This window comes from Oncorhynchus nerka, linkage group LG25, assembly GCF_034236695.1.
Source record: "Oncorhynchus nerka isolate Pitt River linkage group LG25, Oner_Uvic_2.0, whole genome shotgun sequence".
Lineage (NCBI taxonomy): Eukaryota > Metazoa > Chordata > Actinopteri > Salmoniformes > Salmonidae > Oncorhynchus > Oncorhynchus nerka.
Genome location: NC_088420.1, coordinates 34,936,270 through 34,961,053, shown reverse-complemented (window position 1 = coordinate 34,961,053; position 24,784 = coordinate 34,936,270). Strand labels below are relative to the sequence as shown.

At 43.0% G+C, this 24,784-nt stretch overlaps 2 protein-coding genes across 4 annotated transcripts in view; one reads left to right on the top strand and one right to left on the bottom strand.

Moving 5' to 3' along the window:
* LOC115109426 (mucosa-associated lymphoid tissue lymphoma translocation protein 1-like) overlaps positions 1-24,308 on the bottom strand; it is a 30,199-nt gene extending 5,891 nt beyond the window's left edge. The window contains exons 1-12 of one of the 3 annotated variants that reach the window (XM_029634311.2): positions 24,142-24,308; positions 13,402-13,491; positions 12,841-12,965; positions 12,595-12,733; positions 12,274-12,449; positions 11,779-11,875; positions 11,081-11,101; positions 10,151-10,354; positions 5,940-6,117; positions 3,635-3,709; positions 3,424-3,551; positions 247-396 (exon numbers count right to left, since the gene is read on the bottom strand). In XM_029634311.2, coding sequence (XP_029490171.1) covers positions 247-396; positions 3,424-3,551; positions 3,635-3,709; positions 5,940-6,117; positions 10,151-10,354; positions 11,081-11,101; positions 11,779-11,875; positions 12,274-12,449; positions 12,595-12,733; positions 12,841-12,965; positions 13,402-13,420 — 1,312 coding nt within the window. In that variant the 5' untranslated portion in view covers positions 13,421-13,491; positions 24,142-24,308. Of the gene's footprint in view, positions 1-246; positions 397-3,423; positions 3,552-3,634; positions 3,710-5,939; positions 6,118-10,150; positions 10,355-11,080; positions 11,102-11,778; positions 11,876-12,273; positions 12,450-12,594; positions 12,734-12,840; positions 12,966-13,401; positions 13,492-14,618; positions 16,788-24,141 lie in introns of those variants that run through there. The other 2 variants (XM_029634310.2, XM_065009755.1) reach the window with 2 other exon arrangements.
* Positions 257-9,909, top strand: LOC135564610 (uncharacterized). Its single transcript, XM_065009975.1, has 3 exons — positions 257-433; positions 7,650-8,950; positions 9,903-9,909. The coding sequence occupies exons 2-3, from the start codon at positions 8,151-8,153 to the stop codon at positions 9,907-9,909; spliced, it is 807 nt and encodes a 268-aa protein (XP_064866047.1). The 5' UTR covers positions 257-433; positions 7,650-8,150.
* Positions 24,309-24,784: the final 476 nt, after the last annotated feature.

The window sequence follows — 24,784 nt, the reverse complement described above, 5'->3', positions numbered from 1 at the left end:
TTATAACAGCCACAACCATGTCACATACACAACTGAAAAAGAATGATTTTTCCTCTTTCTTGTTAAAACTAGCTTAGGGCAAGAAACTGACTTAACAGTTACACGATTTCATAGCAAATGATACACCATGGCTAAAACATCTGAAATAAAAAGAGGACTTGACATACACACAGTCATTTATCAATTGTGAAAAATGGGGTAAAGATCATGTCTGTATTGGGGATATTGTGGTGTGTTAAAGCTTACCGTTGGCCTGTCTCCAGCAGGCGTCTCTCAGATGTAGTTCTCCAGTGTGGCCGGTGGTCCTGATCGGATCTGTGAGGGAGCGAGGCTCCTTTATCGTGTGTCTGATTTCCACCGCCTGCTTACCTGTGACGAAAGGGTCTCTGCCCAGATCTGAGGAACAGGTTAAAGGTTAGCCTACGCAACCGAGGTAACAGCTGTTCTTAAGGAGTGTTTAATGGTAGGACTGAAATTAAAATAATAATACTATTTGACTGATGTAAAGGCTCCTAAATTATAAACATGTGCACGATAAGAGTGAACTTACAGAAATGTTTAGGCAAAAGCATGTATGTAAAAGAGCATTGCTGGCCAGATCAGAAACGGATAGACTGAAATCCTATTCAGGTGTCTGGATACAGGCTTACTCTTATTCTTGCAGAGGATTTGGCTTCAGTACATATTTTAAGCAAGCTGTCTTCGCCATGTTTCTATAAGAGTTGAGTGGACAGCAGTTCAACATCAACTATTTTTCCATTTATAAATAAGTCTAAGACAAGAAGGACATAGATCATAATTCCTCAAAGGAGTTTCTGGGAACGCTGTGTTTATTGTTCATGAAATGGTCTCATGATGTGATTGTGATGTGATCTGTCACTTCAGTGAATACTATTTCCTAGACATGGATACAATTGTAACACTTTCAGAAATGTATTTCAGTTGTAACCCTGAAATAAAACCCATTGTGAGTAGGGGTGCAACTCATCTGAGAAATCTTAACATACAGCAAATATCTCTAATCTAAGCCGTGAGGTTCTGTGCCAAGGTTTGACTGTTACAGCCACTGACAACTCATCAGTCAACCTATACAGTACTGTGCCACCACCCCCTTTGATGGGCTGTGTTAAGCTATGCAGGATCACTGTCACTGGAGCTGAGTGACCACAAGAGAGCAGGGTAGGGAGGTACACACACACACACACACACACGGCAGAGCAGCTGTCTTTAACTCTACCCCTCTCAGGTTTCCTGCTGTGCTATGGCCAACAGTGTGAATTTCTAGAGAATGAGGTCACAAGCTAATGCAGCTCTGTCGCACAAAGTCATGTTACCAGAGAGACCCATCAAACAAACAAACAAGCACCCAGTGGGGACAGCATGCCTACCCCTCCAAGCTCCGCCCACTGCTACCTGCTGCAGGGTAAACACGAGGGGGAGTAGCCAGTGACGGATAAACATTTAGATGTCAACATGTCTGTACTCCAACAAGTAGACAACAACACGTTCCACACTGACCCTGTTTATAGACACTGCTGTACATCTCCTATAGAGGAGCAATGGAGCCAAAAGCCACACTTCTGCTCTTATTAGCAGGGAATTTAGTATTTCTTGCATAATATCTTGTCATTTCTGTCAAAAGTAATTTTCCTATTTATCAAAAGAAACCCTGGGATTTTCAATGTGAGTAATGGATTGGTGTTAATAGTATGTCAAAACATCCATCCTGAAATGTCAGTCACACAGACTGCAGAATGTGGCCACTAGAGGGAAGTGCTAAAAGCAAAGCCACTGTCATACATCAATATATATATATATATGTTTTTTATATCAATCATATATATTTTTTAATAAATTATTAACATTTATGATATCGATAACTGAATTATTGATATAAAAACTATATTTTAAAGACCTTCATGGGGGTGGTATTACATTTGCATGCTCCTACATACAGAGCCTATTGAAAGCATACACACAAGGCCCTTGCACAGTCTTGACATTACCTGCCTTAAAATTGTATTTTATATTTTTCCTACTGATGTATACAACCTACTCCACATTATCTTTTTTTACCCCTTTTTTTACCCAATTTTGTGGCATCCAATTGGTAGTTACAGTCTTGTCCCATCACTGCAACTCCCGTACGGACTAATACGATTCTACCAGCTTTATGCAACTCTTAGGGCAACATATATCTATTGTTTTTGTCAAAATTGCTCAAGGAATTGCTTGGGAATCATTGATGGACAACAATACTCAATGTTTATGTTATCACTGATTTTCAAGCAGATTTAGGCCTAGATTGAGACTACTAGACTATTCAGGAACACTCAACACTTCATGAAAGCCATTGTGGTGTGTCTTTGGCATTAGAATTTGTGTAATTGTTCCACTGAAATATAAAACTGTCGCCGGGTTAGGTTTTCAGAAGACTATGGAGGGTTTTCCTCTAACTTTTTACCTGTCCTTTGTTCCTTTCATATTTATTTTGATCCTAACATACTCCCCAGTCCCTGCCAGTAACAAGCATACCCATAACATGATGCTGCCACTCCAATACTCATTTTCTTCAAAATGATTCACACATGTAATGGCTATCAATGGTGCTTCCACCAAGTATTAACTATGGGGTGTGAAGACATACAGTTTGTAATCAAGACATTTTCTTTTTGTCTTTTTTATTTTCTATCATTTTTCTTTCACTTTAGAAATGGAAAATAATTGAATAAATGTTTAGATACAATTTTAGATACAGGTCTAAGTCTTAATTATGCTAAATATATGTTTTTTTTAAATATATATATATATATATACATATATATATATATCAATAATTGTATTTTTGATATCAGTAATGTCATTTTCAATAACAATAATTCAGATTTTCAATATCATTTTTTTTTATATCAATAACTCCCCATAGGATTCAATGGTGAATTTTTTTTATATCCATAATTGAATTTTCTTATATAATTCATTTACAAAATGTATATAAAAAATGGAATTATCGATATCAATAATTCCAAATATCACTATTATAATAATAATTCAATAATTTGAGCGTTTTATATTTAAAATTATGAGCAATATCAACAAATCAAATATATATCTACAAATAAAATATATATCAAAAATTAAATGTTTTATATAAATAATTTGAATGATTGATATTTTTTTTAATCAAAATGGGTTTCTCCATTGAATCAAATGGATAATTATTGATAGAAAAATGTTGATTATAGATATCTTTTTTTTATTATTGATATCAGCAATTCATTTTTGTATATAAACATTTTTAATTATTGATACAGAAAATTCCATTATTGATATAAAAAATACAAATATTGATGTAAAAAATGCAATGAATATATGTTAAAATGGCTTCCACAAGAGCAAAGCCTATCATACAAGAACACTGACTCTCAGACACCAGCTCCAGGATGTGGGTGACTTTCTCTGGCTGTAGGATGTACTTGTTCAGATATTTAGTGAAGATTCCAGTGCTCTTCCCTCCGTCCTGTACCTCATAAGCCTCTGCATTTTCACATCTGTTAAGGCAGGTCATTTAGATTTCAGGCCATGAATGAACACTCATAAATCAATTGTTGTTACATAGAGTAAAAATACATACGTGGCATATCCATACACGGTGTTTCCCATTGGTACCAAGGGCCTGATTTCAGAAGCTATGCAATCTAGGTTGTACCTGAAAATAAAAATATGCAACTTAACACCTGTTTTAGCAGTGGTGGAAAAAGTAATAAATTGTCATACTTGAGTAAAAGTATAGATATCTTAATAGGAAGTTACTCAAGTAAAAGTAACCCAGTAAAATACTACTTGAGCAAAAGTCAGCAAAAGTATTTGGTTCTCTATATACTTAAGTATCAAAAGTAAATGTAAAATTATTTCAAATTCCTTCTATTAAGCAAAGCAGGTGGCACTATTTTGTTATTTTTTATTTATGGATATCCAGGGGCACACTCCAACACTCAGATATCATTTACAAAATATGCATTTGTGTTTAGTGAGTCCGCCAGATCAAAAGGGATGACAATGTGTTTTCTTGATAGTGCGTGAATTGGACAATTTTCCTGTCCTGCTAAGCATTCAAAATGTAACAAGTACTTTTGTGTGTCAGGTAAAATGTATGGAGTAAAAAGTACATTCTTTTATTTAAGAATGTAGTGAAGTAAAATTCATCTGCTTGCTTATGTTTGTGTTAGCCTTATTTGTCTTCTGATGTGATATTTTTTCTTTCAATCAATGGAATTGTAGACTTCTTAAAATGTTAAATAGGCTTGCGAAAGTATTCACCCCCCTTGGCATTTTTCCTATTATGTTGCCTTACAACCTAGAATTAAAATGTATTTTGGGGGGGGTTGTATCATCTGGTTTACACAACATGCCTACCACTTTGAAGATGCAAAATATTTTTTATTGTGAAACAAACAAGAAATAAGACAAAAAAACTGAACTTGAGCGTGCATAACTATTCACCCCCCCCTAAGTCAATACTTTGTAAAGTCACCTTTTGCAGATATTACAGCTGCAAGTCTCTTGGGGTATGTCTCTATAAGCTTGGCACATCTAGCCACTGGGATTTTTGCCCATTCTTCAAGGCAAAACTGATCCATCTCCTTCAAGTTGGATGAGTTCCGCAGATGTACAGCAATCTTTAAGTCATACCACAGATTCTCAATTGGATTGACGTCTGGGATTTGATTAGGCCATTCCAAGACATTTAAAATGTTCCCCTTAAACCACTCAAGTGTTGCTTTAGCATTATGCTTAGGGTCATTGTCCTGCTGGAAGGTGAACCTCCGTCCCAGTCTCAAATCTCCAGAAGACTGAAGCAGGTCTCCCTCAAGAATTTCCCTGTATTTAGCGCCATCCATCATTCTTTCAATTCTGACCAGTTTCCCAGTCCCTGCCGATGAAAACATCTCCATAGCATGATGCTGCCACCACCATGCTCCACTGTGGGGATGGTGTTCTCAGGGTAATGAGATGTTGGGTTTGCGCCAGACATAGCGTTTTCCTTGATGGCCAAAAAGCTAAATTTTAGTCTCATTTGACCAGAGTACCTTCTTCCATATGTTTGGGGAGTCTCCCACATGCCTTTTGGCGAACACCAAACATGTTTGCTTATTTTTTTCTTGTTTGCTTATTTTTTTCTGGCCACTCTTCCGTAAAGCCCAGCTCTGTGGAGTGTACGGCTTAAAGTGATCCTATGGACAGATACTCTAATCTCCGCTGTGGAGCTTTGCAGCTCCTTCATGGATATCTTTGGTCTCTTTGTTGCCTCTCCGATTAATGGCCTCCTTGCCTGGTCTGGGAGTTTTGGTGGGCGGCCCTCTCTTGGCAGGTTTGTTGTGGTACCATATTCTTCCATTGTTTAATAATGGATTTAATGGTTCTCCATGGGATGTTCAAAGTTTCTGATATTTTTAATAACCCAACCCAGATCTGTACTTCTCCTCAACTTTGTCCCTGACCTGTTTGGAGAGCTCCTTGGTCTTCATGGTGCCACTTGCTTGGTGGTGCCCCTTGCTTAGTGGTGTTGCAGACTCTGGGGCCTTTCAGAACAGGTGTATATATACTGAGTGTCATTTGACACTTAAATCAAATCTGCCTGTGTGCAATCTAACTGATTATGTGACTTCTGAAGGTAATTGTTTGCACCAGATCTTATTTAGGAGATTCATAGCGAAGGGGGTGAATACATATGCACGCACCACTTTTCCGTTTTTTTCCTGTCACTTTACCAATTTTGACTATTTTGTGTATGTCCATTACATGAAATCCAAATAAAAATCCATTTAAATTACAGGTTGTAATGCAACAAAATAGGGAAAACATCAAGGGGGTGAATACTTTTGCAATTCACTGTCGAGCAACAAACAATGACATGAGGTGTCCATCAGGAGGCCTACCATGTTCTGCAGGTGTCTAGTAAGACCACATTCAATGCAGTCCGTCTCTCCTGCATCTTGCGCATGATCCTCTGTACACAGACACAGTTCTCTGAACGGTATGATCGTGGAGCATCTATGGCCACCAGATAGTTTCTCCCTAAACGTTCGTACCCATGACCAGCATAGTAGAACAGGGCTGTGGGGGATAGCATTATGTTAGTTGTATATTTTGTGTGTATTTCAGTTATACACCAAAATAACTATTTAGTTATTTAGCATTGATCACTGTTAATTAATCAGATTAAAATCAAATCCGTGGCAAACGCATGTTACATGGCGTGAACAGGAAAAGCAAAGTCTCTCATAGGCATAAGGGTAAATTCAGAGCACCCGATACTCCAGTTCAGCGAGCGGTACAGATCTAATATGGCATCTGTCAAACAAGGCTCCATGTTTCATTTTAGCAATCATATACTGTAGAATATCACACAACACTAATCCTGTCCTTCATCAATAAAATATTATGTTGCTTGTGCTCTATATATTGGGTTGCAAAGGGAGGGTATGTTACTACCAGTCAACTACCAGAATTTTGGTATCCTTCAAGGATTTTATGTAATATATCACAAGACATCTAGTGGCCCTTCTGGGTACTGGCATTTTCTCTTGAACCATATGGTGTATCTACTAGAAATGTATGGACAATATGGCCACCGATATAAAAAAATATATATACTATGTATGAATAAAAAATAAAAAAAAGTTATCCAAGTATAAATCACAAAAGTTATGATAGATTGCTATAGATTTTCTGATAATTACCAAAATGACTGAAGATTCCAGTAACTTTGGTAAACTACTGGAAGATTTGCATCCCTGTGCAGCTGAGTTGAGTAATTTCAAGTAGCATGTTTTGAATCTGTAAACTGTGCAGGTCCCTACTTTTCAGATTGGTTTTCATATTAAGCTGACCTTGTTTTCTATAACAGTCATACAACACACAAGCATGGATTATTAGATGAGACAAAAAATGTCAAACTCTTACAAATGTTTACATGACACATAAAATGTAATGCTCTTATTTGACTCAAATATAAAAAGGAAAATAAGCTGACAGTTGCTAGGTTGCTAAAGGCCCTTTACAGGTGCTAAATAAATCTGCCAAGTCGAAGTGCTATAGGCATTTTGCCCGATTTTCATACTTGAGTAAAAGTAAAGATGCCTTAATAGAAAATTACTCAGGGAAAAGTGAAAGTCTCCCAGTAAAATACTACTTGAGTAAAAGTATAAACGTATTTGGTTTCAAATATACTTAATTATCAAAAGTAAATAGAGTTGCTAAAATATAGTATATATAGTATATGTCACGTTCTGACCTTTATTTCCTGTGTTTTGTATTTAGTTAGTATGGTCAGGGCGTGAGTTGGGTGGGCAGTCTATGTTTGTTTTTCTAGGTTTTGGGTACTTCTATGTTTTCGGCCTAGTATGGTTCTCAATCAGAGGCAGGTGTCATTAGTTGTCTCTGATTGAGAATCATACTTAGGTAGCCTGGGTTTCACTGTGTGTTTGTGGGTGATTGTTCCGGTCTCTGTGTTTGCACCAGATAGGACTGTTTTATGTTTTCTCACGTTTGTTGTTTTTGTTAGTTATCTCATGTGTAGTTTCTTTATAAATTAAAGAACATGAATAACCACCATGCTGCTTTTTGGTCCGCTTCTCTTTCACCAGAAAACCCTTAAACAATCACCCACCAACCAAGGACCAAGCGGCGTGGTAACGAGCAGGAGCAGCAGCAGTGGGAGAGGCTGCAGTACTTGGAGAATATGGACTATACTACTCTGGAGGAAATAGACAGGTGGGCGGTCGACCCAGGGAGAGTACCGGAGCCCGCCTGGGATTCGATGGAGCAGTGCGCGGAAGGTTACAGGAGAATGAGGTTGGCGAAGCAAGCACGGCGGCGCGGACAGAAGCCCGAGAGTCGGCCCCAAAAATTTCTTGGGGGGGGGCAGAGGGGGAGTGTGGCAGAGTCAGGAGTCAGACCTGAGCCAACTCCCCCCGCTTATCGTGAGGAGCCAAGGAGGAGCTCAGAACCAGAGCTGGTGTTGGAGGTGAGCGAAGCAGAGACTGTGAAGGAGTTAATGGGGAGATTGGAGGAGAGAGATATGAGGGAGTTGCTGTGTTGGTGCATGAGACACGGAATTTGCACCGACGGAGCGTGTCGAGGATTTGATGACACCTGGGTCAGCTCTCCATACTCGTCCTGAGGTGCGTGCTAGTCGGCTGGTGAAGATGGTGCCAGCCTCACGCACCAGGTCTCTTGTGCACCTCCCTAGCCTTGCATGTCCTGTGCCAGCTCAGCGCTACAGTGCGCCTAGCAGTGCTAACCGTGGCGGGCGTGGTACTGGTCAGGCACCGTGCTATGCGGTGGAATGCACGGTGTCCCCAGTACGCGTGCTTAGCCCGGTACGCTACATCTCAGCTCCTCACATCTGCCGGGCTAGACTGAAGATCCAGCCAGGGCGGTTGGTGCCAGCCCTGCTCTCAAGATCTCCAGTACGCCTTCACAGTCCGGTCTATCCGTCACCACCTCCACACACCAGCCCTCCGGTGCCAGCCCTGCTCTCAAGATCTCCAGTACGCCTTCACGGTCCGGTCTATCCGTCACCACCTCCACACACCAGCCCTCCGGTGGCAGCTCCCCGCACCAGGCTTCCTGTGCGTGTCCTCGGCCTAGTACCACCAGTGCCAGCACCACGCATCAGGCCTACAGAGCCTTCCTCCTCTCCAGCGTTGCCGGAGTCTCCCGCCTGTCCGGCGCTGCTGCCGGAGTCTCCCGCCTGTCCGGCGCTGCTGCCGGAGTCTCCCGAGCCCCTCAGCCCAGAGGCGCCAGAGCCCCTCAGCCCAGAGGCGCCAGAGCTTCCGCCCCTCTGTCCCGAGCAGCTGCACCTCTGTCCCGAGCTGCCCCTCTGTCCAGTGGAGTCATTGAGAGGGGTTGCCATGGTTAGAGAGCCACGGAGGCGGACAATGAGGCGGACTAAGACAATGGTGAAGTGGGGTCCGCGTCCAGAGCCGCCACCGCGGACAGACGCCCACCCAGACCCTCCCATATGGGTCAAGGTTTTGCGGCCGGAGTCCGCACCTTTGGGGGGGGGGGGGGGTACTGTCATGTTCTGACCTTTATTTCCTGTGTTTTGTATTTAGTTAGTATGGTCAGGGCGTGAGTTGGGTGGGCAGTCTATGTCTGTTTTTCTAGGTTTTGGGTATTTCTATGTTTTCGGCCTAGTATGGTTCTCAATCAGAGGCAGGTGTCATTAGTTGTCTCTGATTGAGAATCATACTTAGGTAGCCTGGGTTTCACTGTGTGTTTGTGGGTGATTGTTCCTGTCTCTGTGTTTGCACCAGATAGGACTGTTTTATGTTTTCTCACGTTTGTTGTTTTTGTTAGTTATCTCATGTGTAGTTTCTTTATAAATTAAAGAACATGAATAACCACCATGCTGCTTTTTGGTCCGCTTCTCTTTCACCAGAAAACCCTTACAGTATAAATCAATTTAATACTTACATTAAGCAAACTAGACAGCTAAAAAACATTTACTGATAGCCAGGGGACATGCTCCAACACTCCAACACATCATTTAAAAACGAGGCATGTGTTTAGTGAGTCAGTCAGATCAGAGGCAGTAGAGATGATCAAAGATGTTCTATTGAGAAGTGTCTTAATTAGACAATTTTCCTGTCCTGCTAAGCATTCAAAATGTAATGAGTACTTTTGGGTGTCAGGGAAAATGTAAAAAGTTGTCAAAAATATAAATAGTCAAGTAAAATACAGATACCCCAAAAAACTACTTAAGTAGTACTTTCAAGTACTTCACACCACAGGAAACAGCTATACATAGCAAGGCATCGCTCTCCAAACACTACAGGCCCAAGCTTCTCCTTTCCACCTCTTATTTGCCTGCTAAACCACACTCTCACACCAAGCTACTAATAAAATCTCTAAACAGCAGCATAGGATTATGCTAGATCAACCAAAATGGGCAGAATACGTTTAAAGGGAGCTTAACAAGACTACGATATCTGGTTTCAGCATAACAGAGAAATATTTTTGTATGCATTTGCAACTTTTCAGTGAATAGTGTCATCGTTAGCTTTCTAGAGTCTCTGAAAAACCCTCAATTCAAAATACATTCTCCCTTGTAATGTAACCACCAGAACAGTATTGAACTCACCATACACGCCCCTGTCAAGCAGGAGAAGGAACTTGTCAATAGCCGCCAGCATCTCCTCCCTGGTGAGATCCAGTAGAGACACCACTCTGAAGCCCAGCTGCTGCAGCAGGTTGGCCAGCTCATGGACATCCATAGTGGGGGCCATCAGGTCCGGATGGTGGGAGTAGTTGAGGTTACCAATAAGCAGGGCCACTTTGTCAGTCGCTGGACGAAAAGACCATGATGGAATTTGTAATCAGGGTCACCTTACTGTACTTTGAGACAGCTAATTAATTATACTATAGAAACATGAAACCACACATATCAGGAAATACTGGTACAACAGTTCCCCACTTCAATGACATAATGCTCAAACCGCATTCTAAGAATACTTCAAACCAGTGGTTAAGGGCACTGTACTGCAGCGCCAGCTGTGCCATCAGAGACTCTGGGTTCGCGCCCAGGCTCTGTCGTAACCGGCCGCGACCGGGAGGTCCGTGGGGCGACGCACAAATTGGCCTAGCGTCATCCGGGTTAGGGAGGGCTTGGCCGGTAGGGATGTCCTTGTCTCATCGCGCACCAGCGACTCCTGTGGCGGGCTGGGCGCAGTGCGCACTAACCAAGGTTGCCAGGTGCACGGTGTTTTCTCCGACACATTGGTGCGGCTGGCTTCCGGTTGGATGCGCGCTGTGTTAAGAAGCAGTGCGGCTTGGTTGGGTTGTGTATCGGAGGACGCATGACTTTCAACCTTCGTCTCTCCCGAGCCCGTAGGGGAGTTGTAGCGATGAGACAAGATAGTGGCTACTAAAACAATTGGATACCACAGAGCGTCTGCTAAATGACTTAAATGTAAATGTAAATGTACCACAAAATTGGGGAGAAAAAGGGGTAAAATTAAAAAAATAACCAAATAAAAGAAAAAGAAAACACTGTATTTCCACTGACCCCTACCTGTGAGTTGATTAGTTGGCACTGAAAGAAATGGAAAAATAATAAAAGTTATAATCAGTGCATAACCTAACACTTCACACTTCAATCTGTTAACACAACAAACAAGATCAAAAGCAATATGAGAGTGTAAAAGGACTCCTAGTTTTCATTCAATCTGGTTGGGTCAAATTCATAAAGATTTTGAAATATGAATGTTGTTGATGTGCCAACATGTAGAAAACACATACAAAGGGGAACCTACATCCAAAGGCTAGTTCCTTGACCACTTTTTAGAGCCTGAAAACATCTAGTACAGTCTTTAACAAAGGGAAAGTACCTTAAATCGTCAGCGGAATGGAAAGACCCACTTGTGGGAGGGATGTGCAGACATCTGAACTTACCGCTATTCCACTAGCTCAGTGAAAAGTGGGGAATTACTTTCCAGTGAATTATGTGGTAGACTTTGTCAGGGAATATATAAAACGCTAATAGTAAAGCTCATGCCACTGAAAACGTAAAATAACTGCTGCTAGTGCTTTGTCATGTGCTACTGTGAGAGTTTCATATTCACTATTGCACATCTGTTTATAATTACAGAGCAGTATTCACAAAAGACTTGGCTATATGACATCATCATTCACAGTATGTTCAATTCATGTAAACATTATTTCCTTTTTGTTGCCCAGATGCCCTTCAAGTAGCATCCCACTTCCATTTACCTATTTCAACATCAGCTGCCTCTGTCCATCTCTCCTCTTGAACATTGGATACATAGCAGAGATATGTTCCTCTATGGTCTGACTCTGCATTCTCTATCTACAAGGGACACAATCAAATGCATTCACATCACTGTTTGGCTCTACTCATACGCATAAGACTTCTCTCCTAGAATTTAAACCTCATGTTAAATATGAATTAAGTTATTCTAAATTACAATGTTTACATAGGACAAGTGGTGTATTGGAGGGTAAACACAAGTAAACACAGTTAACCCACTTTTTTTTGCTCGGCACTTGTCACTCACTTTCTGGGGGAAATTGCATTGAAAATATAGGGAGAGTTCATTTTTTCGCCTCAACCAGAGTTTTCACACCAATTTTTTTACCACTCCATCACTAAATAGGAATGGTGAAGCATGGTATCTCAGCCAGCAAATGATAAGACAGAGTAAACACAATGACCTGAGTGCAGGAGTAGATAAACACTGGTGTTACCTGCAGTGTGTCCGTGGTCTTGCCCAACAGAGGATGTCCATTTCTGTACCACTGGTAGTGAGGGGTGGGAATGCCAAAAGCGATGCAGCTGAGGGTGAGTCTCTCCCCTTGTCTGACAGTCTGGGGTGCAGGGTGTACAGCGATATGGGGCTCCCCTCGCCATGCTACTGGGAGACCTGAAGAAAAAAAATAAGAAAAAATGCAATAGCAATACATTATAGGCAAAACAGTGCTCTAAATTGATCAAAGAAGATTTAATAACCTGTATTACAAACATGTTATTATCTTAGAACTGGTAACTAATATAGGGGATTTCTATACCTGGTTTAGCAATGTCCAGGACCTTTACTGTGACCCATTTACTGAACACACAGTTGCAGAACTGGTCATTCACGCGACAAATGTAGAGCTGAGACCTCTGGGCTGTGACAATCAGATCTGCTCTGGTCCCACCAAATACCTAAAAAACATGAACCATTTCATTGGATATATACTGTGTTACTCTATGAATTGACAACATAATACTGTGTCATACAAGAATTACAAAAATCCTCAACAACCACATACCTCCTCTTTACTAGACTTGAACCACTGGTAGTTCAGGATACCAGTTCCCTCTGCTCTCACACTCAGAGTCACCTTATAGCTCCGTGGTACATACACAGAAACAGGATGCTGCACAATGACAATGTCTGAAAATGTAAATGTATAAAGTGGTAAGTGATTAAAGGGCCAATCCGCAGTTGAAACTATAACAAAGCCAACACCCCGCCTCTGTGTTGGTAAAAACCTGAGGGATGCAAGGGCTTACCATCCATGATATCAGCATTTGTGTTTTTAGGCTACGCAGTGTTTGTTAACATTTACAATGTTTACAAACATTGGAGTAAAACAACCTTATATTTTGGGTGTGACATTTGAACTAAGCTCATGAAGTTATATTCTTCAAGAATCACTATGTATACATCATTAATTTATAAGTCTAAAAATAGATAGCCCCTTTCGCAGTTAATGTAGGATAAGTTCAATAACATAATATTATGCTTTGTTATTCAAAATATTGTTATGTCAGTGTACTGATAAAATGGAACATAGTTAACTTGCACAATAAATAGGGCAAATACACACCTCTGATCATGTTTTTCATCACTTCAACGTGAAATAAGAACTTCTGAACCTCAAGTATGATCTGTTCTGGTCATTACTGCACTGTGCTACCTATTAAGCAAAAGACAGAATATGAGCATCAGTTGTGCCAGAGGTGAGTGAACGGTGTATCAATAAAAACAAGTCAAGATCCAGCCAAAAATCACAGGAACATGTCATGGAGATGACATCTGATAAGGGCCACATGGAACAAATGTGCATACATATGTGCGCACAAATGACACTAATAGATTTTCTCCCCACTTCCCATTTCACAACCGCGCATGTGACAAATACGATAACACAAGGAACAATGAATCTATTTCAAGAGAAATTGAGACTGGTAGGTAGGTTAGCATATTTGCAAAACAATCTGTGCTTTAATAAAAGGTCAGCCAAACTGGACATCTTCCTGAAAATGGCTTACTACAGAGTAGTAACAATTATAGGCTACTATGAACATTTGCAAGTTTATCAATGGCTGTAAAATTAGGTCCAAATAATGTCCTTTATAGTCTACAGCTCAAATTGTGACTCTAAATTATATGGTCTCTAACTGGACCAATAAGATGAATAGCCTATAAATGTCTAGAGCAGGGTTGACATGTCCGCAGTTTTCCAGACATTTAGTTAATTTGAAAAAGATGTCAAGGATGAAAATTTACCAGGTTTCTGGGCTACTTCTAAATTCAACTCACTATCAGGCAGTAAGTAAGGCTGTTGCTGAGTGTGTGAGGGGTGGGGAGGGGAGGGCCGGAGGGGTGTGTGTGTGTGTTGAGAGAGAACTGCAGCATGTTCTGACAACTTTTTACCAGTTGTAGACAGGCCAATTTCATTATGGAGACAAGTATTTCCAACCCTTTTTCCATAAAACATACATTATTAATGTGCAAGAACTGATGCACATCAAGAAATAACTGACAAAGCACTGGGAAACGACTTTAGGCGCACTAGTGCGCATTACATAAATTCGCTTGAAGGTGGTTTAAACTGCATGCAAGGAAAGGGTTTTACGCATGCTCAGTTCTTGGATCTTGAGCACTGCGCAGTTGGAAATTTTAAATAGAAATTATGGAACTCCCTTGCGTGCTTCTGTTATGGGGAAAGTCCACAATGAAACTCACAATAAACGTGTAGAATCATATATTTTGTAATGGTTTTCTTCTGGGGAAAGAGAGGCGGACCAAAATGCAGCGTGGTTAGTTTTGTGCATCTTTAATAAAGATGAAAGTACAACAATCTACAAAACAAGAACCGTGAAAAAACCAAAACAGTCCTATCTGGTGCCACAAACACAAAGACAGGAACAATCGCCCCCAAAACCCAACACAAAACAGGCTACCTAAATATGGTACCCAATCAGAGACAATGACTAACACCTGCCTCTGATTGAGAACCATATCAGGCCAAACATAGAAATAGACAAACCAGACACACAACATAGAATGCCCACCCAGCTCACGTCCTGACCAACACTAAAACAAGGAAAACACATACGAACGATGGTCAACCTATAGGGGAGGGTCTGGGTGGGCATCTGTCCGCGGTGGCGGCTCTGGCGCTGGACCCCACTCCATAATTGTCTTAGTCCACCTCCTTAGCGTCCCTTGAGTGGTGACCCTCGCCGCTAACCTTGGCCTAGGAAACCTAACAACGGGCCCCACTGGACTGAGGGGCAGCTCCGGACTGAGGTAGCTCAGGACTGAGGGGAAGCTCGGGACTGAGGGGAAGCTCGGGACTGAGGGGAAGCTCGGGACTGAGAGGAAGCTCAGGCAGGTTGATGGATCTAGCAGATCCTGGCTGGCTGGTGGTTCCGGCAGATCCTGGCTGACTGGCAGATCCTGGCTGACTGGCGGATCCTGGCTGACTGGCGGATCTGGCAGATCCTGGCTGACTGGCGGATCTAACTGATCCTGGCAGACTGGCGGCTCTGGCAGATCCTGGCTGACTGGTGGCACTGGCGGCTCCTGGCTGACAGGCGGTACTGGACAGACTGGTGGCACTGGGCAGACTGGCAGCACTGGCGGCGCTGGGCAGACTGGCGGCACTGGCGGTGCTGGGCAGACTGGCGGCGCTGGGCAGACTGGCGGCACTGGCGGTGCTGGGCAGACTGGCGGCACTGGCGGCGCTGGGCAGACTGGCGGCACTGGGCAGACTGGCGGCACTGGGCAGACTGGCGGCACTGGCGGCGCTGGGCAGACGGGTAGCTCAGACGGCGCTGGGCAGACGGGAAGCTCCGACAACGCTGGAGAAGAAGGCTCTGGCAGCGCTGGACTGAGGAGCACTGGCGCCTCTGGAATGAGGGGCTCTGGCGCCTCTGGCATGAGGGGCGGGAGCTCTGACAGCACCGGACAGGCGGGACGCACTGTAGGCCTGATCCGTGGTGCTGGCACTGGTGGTACTGGGCCGAGGACACGCACAGGAAGCCTGGTGCGGGGAGCTGCCACCGGAGGGCTGGTGTGTGGAGGTGGCGCTGGATGGACCGGACCGTGAAGGCGTACTGGAGATCTTGAGAGCAGGGCTGGCACTAACCGCCCTGGCTGGATCTTCACCCTAGCCCAGCAGATGTGGGAAGCTGGGATGTAGCGCACCGGGCTAAGCACGCGTACTGGGGACACCGTGCGAACCACCGCATAACACGGTGCCTGACCAGCACCACGCTCGCCACGGTTAGCACTGCTAAGAGCACTGTAGTGCTGAGATGGCACAGGACGTGCAAGGCTAGGGAGATGCACAGGAGCCCTGGTGCGTGAGGCTGGCACAGTCTTCACCAGACAACTAGCACGCACCTCAGAACGAGTATGGAGAGCTGACCCAGGTGTCATCAAATCCTCGACACGCTCCATCGGGCGAATTCCGTGTCTCATGCACCAACACAGCAACTCCTCGTCCAATCTCCCCATTAACTCCTTCACCGTCTCTGCTTCGCTCACCTCCAACACTGGCTCTGGTTCTGGTTTCCTCCTTGGCTCATTACGATAAACAGGGGGAGTTGGCTCAGGTCTGACTCCTGACTCTGCCACACTCTCTCTGTGCCCCCTCCCAAGAAAGTTTTGGGGCTGACTCTCGGGCTTCCTTGCCCGCCGTGTTCGTTTCGCCAACCTCATTCTCCTGTAACCTTCCGCGCACTGCTCCATTGAATCCCAGGCGGGCTCCGGCACTCTCCCTGGGTCGACCGCCCACCTGTCTATTTCCTCCAGAGTAGTATAGTCCATATTCTCCAAGTACTGCAGCCTCTCCAATCTCTTCCCAAGTTGTGTAGTCCAGATTCTGCTCCCCTGTCCCGAAATCCTGACATCGCTGTTGCTGTTGCCCGTTACCACGCCGCTTGGTCCTGTTGTGGTGGGTGATTCTGTAATGGTTTTCTTCTGGGGAAAGAGAGGCGGACCAAAATGCAGCGTGGTTAGTTTTGTGCATCTATAATAAAGATGAAAGTACAACAATCTACAAAACAAGAACCGTGAAAAAACCAAAACAGTCCTATCTGGTGCCACAAACACAAAGACAGGAACAATCACTCACAAAACCCAACACAAAACAGGCTACCTAAATATGGTACCCAATCAGAGACAATGACTAACACCTGCCTCTGATTGAGAACCATATCAGGCCAAACATAGAAATAGACAAACCAGACACACAACATAGAATGCCCACCCAGCTCACGTCCTGACCAACACTAAAACAAGGAAAACACATACGAACGATGGTCAGAACGTGACACATTTGCATCTGTTGGTCATCAAGTAGCCTATTAATGTCTATGTGATCGTAGGTCACTTGCCTACCACTTGATACAATAAATATGTTGAAATGACGACGACGATATCACTGGAGACATTGCTAGTTTTTGCTTTATTTCACTGTAGAGCCCTCAGTACCGCTCAAAATGCCTTAGATAGCTCTTTCGTCCCACCACACACACATGCAGAGACCTCACCTAGTTTAACTGATGCCACCAGAGACAAAACCTCTCTCATCGCCACTCAACGCATAGGTTTACCTCCACTGTACTCACATCCTACCATACCCTTGTCTGTACATTATGCCTTGAATCTATTCTACCACACCCAGAAATCTGCTCCTTTAATTCTCTGTCCCCAACACACTAGATGACCAGTTCTTATAGCCTTTAGCCATACCCTTATCCTACTCCTCCTCTCTTCCTCTGGTGATGTAGAGGTTAACCCAGGCCCTGTAGCCCCCAGTTCCATTGCTATTCCCCAGGCGCTATCATTTGTGGACTTCTGTAACAGTAAAAGCCTTGGTTTCATGCATGTTAACATCAAAAGCCTCCTCCCTAAGTTTGTTTTTTTCACTGCTTTAGCACACTCTGTCAACCCTGATGTCCTAGACGTGTCTGAATCCTGGCTTAGGAAGGCCACCAAAAGTTTTGAAATTCCCATCCCCAACTACAACATTTTCCGACAAGATAGAACTGCCAAAGGGGGTGGAGTTGCAATCTACTGCAGAGTTCTGTCATGCTAGCCAGGTCTGTGCCCAAACAGTTCGAGCTTCTACTTTTTAAAATCCACCTTGCCATAAATAAGTATCTCACTGTTGCCACTTGTTATAGACCCACCTCAGCCACCAGCTGTGGCCTAGACACCATATGTGAATTAATTGCTCCCCATTTATCTTCAGAGTTTGTACTGTTAGGTGACCTAAACTGGGATATGCTTAACACCCTAGCCGTCCTACAATCAAAGCTCGATGCCCTCAATCTCACACAAATTATCATGGAACCTACCAGGTACAACCCTAAATCCGTAAACACGGGCACCCTCGTAGATATCATCCTGACCAACTTGTCCTCTGTCTTCAACCAGGATCTCAGCAATCACTGCCTCATTTCCTGCGTCTGTAATGGGTCCGCAGTCAAACGACCACCACTCATTTCTCCTTCACCCAAATCCAGATAGCTGATGTTCTGAAAGAGCTGCAAAATCTGGACTCCTACAAATAAGCTGGAATAGACAATCTGGACCCTCTATTTCTAAAAGTACGACTGTCAGCCAATTAGCATTCAGGGCTCAAACCACCCAGTTTATAATTACAATTCAAAACTGTGTGGTTTGAGCCCTGAATGCTGATTGGCTGAAATCTGTGATATATCAGACCATATACCACAGGTATTACAAAACATTACTTTTTACTGTTCTAATTACATTTGTAACCAGTTTATAATCGCAATAAGGTACCTCATGGTTTGTGGTAAATGGCCAATATATCATGACTAAGGGCTGTATCAAGGCACTCCACGTTGCATCATGCTTAAGAACAGCCCTTAGCGTGGTATATTGGCCATATATCACACCCCCTCGGGCATTATTGCTTATTCATAGCAGTCAAACCAGTTAAATGGACATCCATTGATGGATGGTAAATGATCTGGCGAGTTTAACCTCTCTAGGGGGTGTGGGACGCTACTGTCCCACCTGGGCAACATCCAGTGAAATTGCAGAGCGCCAAATTCAAAAACAGAAATACTCATTATAAACATTCATGAAACATACAAGTGTTATACATCTTTTTAAAGATTAACTTCTTGTTAATCCAACCACGGTGTCAGATTTAAGAAATACTTTACGGCGAAAGCAAACCATGCGATTATCTGAGAACAGCGCCCAGGAGACAAGACTCCCAGTTACCCAATAAATGTTTGTTTTGTTCGATCAAGTCCCTCCTCAAAAACCTCAGTTTTGTTACCGCATTTTGTTCAGTAAAACACTGTCTCAAACAACATCCGGTGAAATTGCAGAGCGTGGAACTCAACAAAAAAGAAATTCTCATAATAAACATACATAAAAGATACAAATGTTATACACCAGCTTAAAGATAAACTTCTTGTTAATCCAACCACTGTGTCAGATTTCAAAAAGGCTTTACGGCGAAACCAAACCATGCGATTGTAAGGGTTTTCCTTATGTGAAGTAGATCCAGACCAAAATGCGGCGTGGCTATTGCGATCCATGTTTAATGAAACAAAGTAAACACGAATCAAATACAAAAACAATAAACGTACCACGAAAACCCGAAACAGCCTAATACTGGTGCAAAGTAACACAGAGACAGTAACAAGGACAATCACCCACAAAACCCAACACCAAACAGGCTACCTAAATATGGTTCCCAATCAGAGACAATGACAAACACCTGCCTCTGATTGAGAACCATATCAGGCCAAACATAGAACTAGACAAACTAGACATGTAACATAGAATGCCCACTCAGCTCATACCCTGACCAACCAAAACATAAAAACATACAAAGCAAACTATGGTCAGGGTGTGACAGCGATTATCTGAGAACAGCGCCCAGCAGAAAAATCATCACAAACAGTTAGCAGCCAAGAGTAACAAAAGTCAGAAATAGCGTTAAAATATACCACTTACCTTTGATGATCTTCATATGATTGCACTCAAAGACTCCATGTTACACAATAAATGTTTGTTTTGTTGGATAAAGTCCCTCTTTATATTCAAAAACCTCCATTTTGTTGGTGCGTTTTGTTCAGTAACCCATTGGAACAAAGCGCGGTCACAACAGACTGACGAAAAATCTCAAAAGTACCATAAAAGTTCATAGAAACATGTCAAACGATATTTATAATCAATCCTCATATTGTTTTTGTCATAAATAATCAATCATATTTCAACCGGACAAAAGCTTCGTCAATAGAAAAAGAGAAACAAGAAATGCGCGCTCCCGGTCACACACTGGACTCATGTCTGAAAATTTCCACTCATTGAACGTGCTGTTTCTCCCTAATTTTTCAGAGTAAAAGCCGGAAACAATACCTAGAGACTGTTGAGGAAGCAATAGAGATTGTGAACTGGGTCATAAGTCTTTGTATGGTGGATAGGCTTTCAATGGAAAAACAAGCATTTCAAAATAAAAACGTTTCCTGGATGGATTTTCCTCAGGTTTCCGCCTGCCATTTCAGTTCTGTTATACTCACAGACCTTATTTTAACAGTTTTAGAACCTGGAGTGTTTTCTATCCAAAACTACTAATTGTGTGCATATCCTAGCTTCTGGGCCTGAGTTTGCAGGTAATTTACTTTGGGCACGCTTTTCATCCAAAATTCCGAATGCTGCCCCCTACCCTAGTGAGGTTAATAAAGGCAAATGATCCTTTCTCTTGCTACTATTCAAATTCCTTTAGTCACGTTAGCTTGTAATAATTATTATTTTGATGTAAATCTGAATTTTGCTTCTTGTCATTACATGTTAAATCGATATTCCTTCTAAATTAGCTCAAAAGCATTATCGAAAAGGGGTTTATTGGATAAATATGGCAACTCCTCTACTGCTGCGCATAAACATTTTTTTGGCTCAGTTTTGAGGCCCTGTGGGTGGGTTTTGAGTGGTCTTCGTTGAAAATTTAAGCTAGACCTGGCAACCCTGGTCAATACAATTACAACACATTCCTGTTTGCAAAACATATGTTTTGTGTTATAGTGTATCAGCTCTTGGAAGTCAAGAAAACATATATGTTATAAAATTATGAGTGCATTGATAATTACTCAATTATTTTCATAGATAATAAAAAATAAAAAACTAGGCCTATGTTAATTGTTGTAATTGTGAGAGGTATGCTTACATTAAACTAAAGTCAAACAGGCAAATAGTATGGTATTGGAAAATGTATCAACACATTTCTATTGCTAGAGAGGGTTATTGTGTAGGCTACCTGTATCAATGTAGTAATGTCATACTTTCCAGGTCCATACCCAAACAGTTCGAACTACTAATTTTGAAAATTACCCTCTCCAGAAATAAGTCTCTCACTGTTGCCGCCTGCTACCGGCCACCCTCAGCTCCCAGCTGTGCCCTGGACACCATTTGTGAATTGATCGCCCCCCATCTAGCTTCAGAGTTTGTTCTGTTAGGTGACCTAAACTGGGATATGCTTAACACCCCGGCAGTCCTACAATGTAAGCTAGATGCCCTCAATCTCACTCAAATCATCAAGGAACCCACCAGGTACAACCCTAACTCTGTAAACAAGGGCACCCTCATAGACGTCATCCTGACCAACTGGCCCTCCAAATACACCTCCGCTGTCTTCAACCAGGATCTCAGCGATCACTGCCTCATTGCCTGTATCCGCTACGGAGCCGCAGTCAAACGACCACCCCTCATCACTGTCAAACGCTCCCTAAAACACTTCTGTGAGCAGGCCTTTCTAATCGACCTGGCCCGGGTATCCTGGAAGGACATTGACCTCATCCCGTCAGTTGAGGATGCCTGGTCATTCTTTAAAAGTAACTTCCTCACCATTTTAGATAAGCATGCTCCGTTCAAAAATGCAGAACCAAGAACAGATACAGCCCTTGGTTCACTCCAGACCTGACTGCCCTCGACCAGCACAAAAACATCCTGTGGCGGACTGCAATAGCATCGAATAGCCCCCGTGATATGCAACTGTTCAGGGAAGTCAGGAACCAATACACGCAGTCAGTCAGGAAAGCTAAGGCCAGCTTCTTCAGGCAGAAGTTTGCATCCTGTAGCTCCAACTCCAAAAAGTTCTGGGACACTGTGAAGTCCATGGAGAACAAGAGTACCTCCTCCCAGCTGCCCACTGCACTGAGGCTAGTTAACACGGTCTCCACCGATAAATCCACGATTATCGAAAGCTTCAATAAGCACTTCTCAACTGCTGGCCATGCCTTCCGCCTGGCTACTCCAACCTCGGCCAACAGCTCCGCCCCCCGCAGCTCCTCGCCCAAGCCTCTCCAGGTTCTCCTTTACCCAAATCCAGATAGCAGATGTTCTGAAAGAGCTGCAAAACCTAGACCCGTACAAATCAGCTGGGCTTGACAATCTGGACCCTCTATTTCTGAAACTATCTGCCGCCATTGTCGCAACCCCTATTACCAGCCTGTTCAACCTCTCTTTCATATCGTCTGAGATCCCCAAGGATTGGAAAGCTGCCGCAGTCATCCCCCTCTTCAAAGGGGGAGACACCCTGGACCCAAACTGCTATAGACCTATATCCATCCTGCCCTGCCTATCTAAGGTCTTCGAAAGCCAAGTCAACAAACAGGTCACTGACCATCTCGAATCCCACCGTACCTTCTCCGCTGTGCAATCTGGTTTCCGAGCCGGTCACGGGTGCACCTCAGCCACGCTCAAGGTACTAAACGATATCATAACCTCCATCGATAAAAGACAGTACTGTGCAGCCGTCTTCATCGACCTCGCCAAGGCTTTCGACTCTGTCAATCACCATATTCTTATCGGCAGACTCAATAGCCTCGGTTTCTCGGATGACTGCCTTGCCTGGTTCACCAATTACTTTGCAGACAGAGTTCAGTGTGTCAAATCGGAGGGCATGCTGTCCGGTCCTCTGGCAGTCTCTATGGGGGTGCCACAGGGTTCAATTCTCGGGCCGACTCTTTTCTCTGTATATATCAATGATGTTGCTCTTGCTGCGGGCGATTCCCTGATCCACCTCTACGCAGACGACACCATTCTATATACTTTCGGCCCGTCATTGGACACTGTGCTATCTAACCTCCAAACGAGCTTCAATGCCATACAGCACTCCTTCAGTGGCCTCCAACTGCTCTTAAACGCGAGTAAAACCAAATGCATGCTTTTCAACCGATCGCTGCCTGCACCCGCATGCCCGACTAGCATCACCACCCTGGATGGTTCTGACCTTGAATATGTGGACATCTATAAGTACCTAGGTGTCTGGCTAGACTGCAAACTCTCCTTCCAGACTCACATCAAACATCTCCAATCGAAAATCAAATCAAGAGTCGGCTTTCTATTCCGCAACAAAGCCTCCTTCACTCACGCCGCCAAGCTTACCCTAGTAAAACTGACTATCCTACCGATCCTCGATTTCGGCGATGTCATCTACAAAATGGCTTCCAACACTCTACTCAGCAAACTGGATGCAGTCTATCATAGTGCCATCCGTTTTGTCACCAAAGCACCTTATACCACCCACCACTGCGACTTGTATGCTCTAGTCGGCTGGCCCTCGCTACATATTCGTCGCCAGACCCACTGGCTCCAGGTCATCTACAAGTCCATGCTAGGTAAAGCTCCGCCTTATCTCAGTTCACTGGTCACGATGGCAACACCCATCCGTAGCACACGCTCCAGCAGGTGTATCTCACTGATCATCCCTAAAGCCAACACCTCATTTGGCCGCCTTTCGTTCCAGTACTCTGCTGCCTGTGACTGGAACGAACTGCAAAAATCGCTGAAGTTGAGACTTTTATCTCCCTCACCAACTTCAAACATCAGCTATCCGAGCAGCTAACCGATCGCTGCAGCTGTACATAGTCTATTGGTAAATAGCCCACCCATTTTCACCTACCTCATCCCCATACTGTTTTTATACTGGTTTTTTTATTTATTTATTTACTTTTCTGCTCTTTTGCACACCAATATCTCTACCTGTACATGACCATCTGATCATTTATCACCCCAGTGTTAATCTGCAAAATTGTATTATTCGCCTACCTCCTCATGCCTTTTGCACACATTGTATATAGACTGCCCATTTTTGTGTTATTGTTTTGTGTTATTGACTTGTTAATTGCTTACTCCATGTGTAACTCTGTGTTGTCTGTTCACACTGCTATGCTTTATCTTGGCCAGGTCGCAGTTGCAAATGAGAACTTGTTCTCAACTAGCCTACCTGGTTAAATAAAGGTGAAATAAAAAAATAAAAAAATAAAAAATGTAGTGTACATACCTGAACTGCGACCAAACACCATGCACATGCCACACTGTCTGGAACAGCAGATGACCCGATGACATTAAACAAACTAGAGTAGAGAATGTAAGATGGCCTTTACAAACTATAGTAGAGAATGTAACTCTTGTAAATCCTCAACATTATATCAACAAAAAACAGGACATCCTTTTCCCGGAACAATGATACCCAACTATTACCGTACTGTATGTAGTATATGAGGCCAAATATTTTTGGATATCCTTCCGCAAAATGTTTGAATTGGAAATCCATTCTAAATACAAGAATTGACTCCAGGGCACATTTTATACATTCACATACACGTAAAGTGTGTTTGTGAATATGATTAAATATTTTATGAAAGGCAAAATCATATCGTAATTCAATTAGCAGAAATAATGATCCAAAACCAGATCCATCCACAATTACATATGGGTCAAAATAGCATAGCACAGACATTAGCAAGCAAACCAGACGGCACAATTGTCTTTAAAAAAAAAAAAATGTATGGATAGCCAGGGGCATACTCCAAAACTCTGACATAATTTACAAATTAAGCATTTGTGTTTAATGAGTCCACCAGACCAGAGGCAATAGAGATGACCAGGTATGTTATTTTAATAAGTGTGGAATTTGGCACATT